Source organism: Empidonax traillii, unplaced genomic scaffold (genome assembly GCF_003031625.1).
Source record: "Empidonax traillii isolate 1590-97213 ecotype Southwest subspecies unplaced genomic scaffold, ASM303162v1 scaffold898:size721216, whole genome shotgun sequence".
Classification (NCBI taxonomy): domain Eukaryota; kingdom Metazoa; phylum Chordata; class Aves; order Passeriformes; family Tyrannidae; genus Empidonax; species Empidonax traillii.
In genome coordinates, this window is record NW_020956091.1 from 251,768 (window position 1) to 254,679 (window position 2,912).

The 2,912-nt window shown below is 51.9% G+C and overlaps 1 protein-coding gene across 1 annotated transcript in view; it reads right to left on the reverse strand.

The window, feature by feature from the left end:
- IL13RA2 (interleukin 13 receptor subunit alpha 2) overlaps positions 1–2,912 on the reverse strand; it is an 18,998-nt gene that overhangs the window by 2,612 nt on the left and 13,474 nt on the right. Inside the window, 3 exon segments of the mRNA XM_027902636.1 lie at positions 32–176; positions 953–1,110; positions 2,193–2,377. Of these exon segments, the coding sequence (XP_027758437.1) occupies positions 32–176; positions 953–1,110; positions 2,193–2,377 (488 nt within the window).

Here is a 2,912-nt window from a genome sequence, read left to right on the forward strand (position 1 = left end):
CAAAGGAAACACTTTACTTTGGGTTCCATACCAGAGAAACACTCCTGGGTCCATTCGCTCCAAAAGCCCTGGTCAGCACAAAAAATGTTTGTTCTGCCCCTGACACGAACACAGGAAATGTGGCTTTGATTTGCTCGGGGAATTGTGCAAGCAGTCTCCATTTGGGTCAGCACAGGCTGAGAAACAAAGCACAGAGAACAAATGTCAAGGAATTACGTGCCGCCACCAGTAGCTCTCTGCCATGACTTGATGTTCCTGAACATACTGTCCAGGCTCTGCAAATCCTTGGATTATGTTTTGGCAGTTTTAAATGATTTCATAATGGTTTTGGACCAGCTGATGCCAATAAGATGATAATGAAGATAAATCTGTTGAAAACTCTTCCTGGGGATGCCATCATATATGTTGCCATTCATGCCTGTTAATTTAGGGAATCTTTCTCTTAATTACCCAAGAAAACTCATATGTAGAATTTGGCAATTAAAGAAAAAATGTCCCTCAGTTGTCCCCTATGATTAATTAGCCCTTTTCATTTTTGCTGTCCAGACTGCACCTGGATAACGCACAAAAAAAACCCGCCACGCATAAAAGAGACGTTCTGTCCCAGGTCGACTCTTCTGAGAGATTAAAATTTACAGTTTTATTGGACCAAGCTGTGCCATGACATTCAGGGGAACAAACCGCAACAGCCTTTAAATTTCCTTGATGACAGCTTTCTGAGGTAACAGGCAAGGAGATCTGAGGAAGTGCTCCCTGGGAGACTCCTGCTGGGATCTCTTGCCACTCAAGCAAACGCTGCAGCTGGAGGTCAGGGGGGGTTAAGTGGGAACATGTGCAGCGGAGCAGCCGGTCGGGGCGTTCCAGCCGGCACCTCCTCACGGTCCGTGCTGTCCATCAGCAGGGCTCCCCCACCCCTGCCCCTCCCCGTGGCACCACTGTGTGTTGTCCCTACCACCCAGGCAGCCTTGGCCTCCCCCAGATCTTCTGCCACCTCGACCTCGTACTCCAGGCACTGTGGCGGGGTTTGGCCGCCCGGCGGCCTCCACGCCACGTGGAGCTCCTCGGCCGCAGACAGGGACACCACCAGCTGCCTTGGTGGGGAGGGCTTTGCTGGAAGGGGATGAAAAGAGAGAGAATGTCAAGAGGTGGTATACTCAGACAGCTCCCGGCGGAAAGGCTTCAGTTAATCACCGCCAGCCTCCATCCCTTTTCCACGCCGATGGGATTTCTGAGCTGCCTTTGCTCTCAGCCACGATGCTGGAGGAGCAGGATGTCACAGAGGCTGGAGGCTGTGTTATTTATTTTAAACTGGCACACAGGCTGGACGGGGTCCTTGCTCTGGGCTGCAGCGCAGGGGTTTGGAAACACTGGGGTGTGAGGACTGTGCTTGGCACGTCCCCCTCACGCTGCAGCCAGCCAGCCCTCCCTTGGCCTTGGCCCCTGCAGTGAGACACCACAGCAGTGTCAGCCTGACACTCTCTGAATCCCAGGGAAGACTGGTTTATGTCAGATGCCCAAAGCCACGCATGAAGCACATGGCAGGACTAATTGATTTCAGAAAGCCTGTTCCTTAGCCCATGGCTTAGCTGGAGGACTAGCTCTTTATCTCTCTGGCATGTGGGTGATTGCATCAGCCCATAACAAGCACCAAGTACATGTAATGCTTGCACATCATGCTGTGCTTTGCTTCCTTTCCCTGCTGCCTGTGGGTTTGAGATCCACCTTTGCTCTGACAGACCCCATCACACCTTGCACTCAGTTCTTCCCAGTCCTTAGCTTGGTTTGAACAGCAACACCTAAAGAGCTCTCCTGTTCTTGCAAAGGAGCAGAGCAGTGGTTTCAATTCCATCAGGATTAAACAAAGGTATTTCTTTGGCAGTGCTGCTAGAGCTGAAAACCCCCATAGCTGCTCTGCCATCTGCCCAGCAGGCCAGTTATGTCCCCAGTTGTCCAGCACTTGAAAGGACCCTCTGACCCTCCAGGGTGTGTGCTGAGTGGTGTTGCTCACCTGCAAACACTCCTGGAAACCGAAGCCCTGCGTGGCACGTGCCACAGCCCCTTCTCTGCGGGCAAATCCACCCAGACACATTACAACCACCTGTCTAAATCTGTTTGAGCCCCCTCATGCAAGATGTGAGCCTCGGGTGAGTGGTGGCCATGTGGGTCCTGCAGAGCCCTGCTGCTTTCCTTACCCAGGTTGTGAAGGCGAAGGGTGGTGTACAGAGGCCGTAGCAGGGTGGCTGCTGCTGAGCCATTGACACAAACGTTGAGATCCTGGTATTCTGCCTGGCTCAGGTTTCGCAGCGTGCAGCCCACGTTCAGGCCGTGATCCTGGATGTAGTGATCGCACTGTGCTGCCTGGCCCAGCCCCTCGTACCTGGCGGTGTATAGGAAAACAGAAAGTAACCAAAACAAGGTCTTTTTTTTTTATTATTATTTCCTTTTTTTTTTTTTAAGATTGGACTTAAGACTCAAGCACTGCCCTTTGCAGCCTGTCTAAAGCACAGTGTCGTGCATCGGTCACCTGGACTCCTGCTATGGCAAAAGTATGGGGAGGAGAAAAAAACAAATTAACATGCACAGATGGCTTCCCAGGCTGGTTTGTAGGGTGTGTCCATCTCTCCCCTCTCCCACTGCTGGAGACTTTACGAGGTGCCACAGCGTGACTGGAGCTGGGGATGGATTTGGCCCCTACTCATGGAGACAGCCATCCTCCTGTAGGGCCTTTTCTGCACCATCAGCCACTGACTCTGGTCAGAAGGGTCCCCTGCCAAGCCAAAATGCACTAGTACTATAAAAATTAGCTCATAGGAATCAAGGGGGTGCCATGGTTCCCACCCAGTCTTGTTATACAATGGGACCCAGGTCCAGATGTCTGGTTTTGTTACTGGCGATTAAATAAAGGTTGGGGG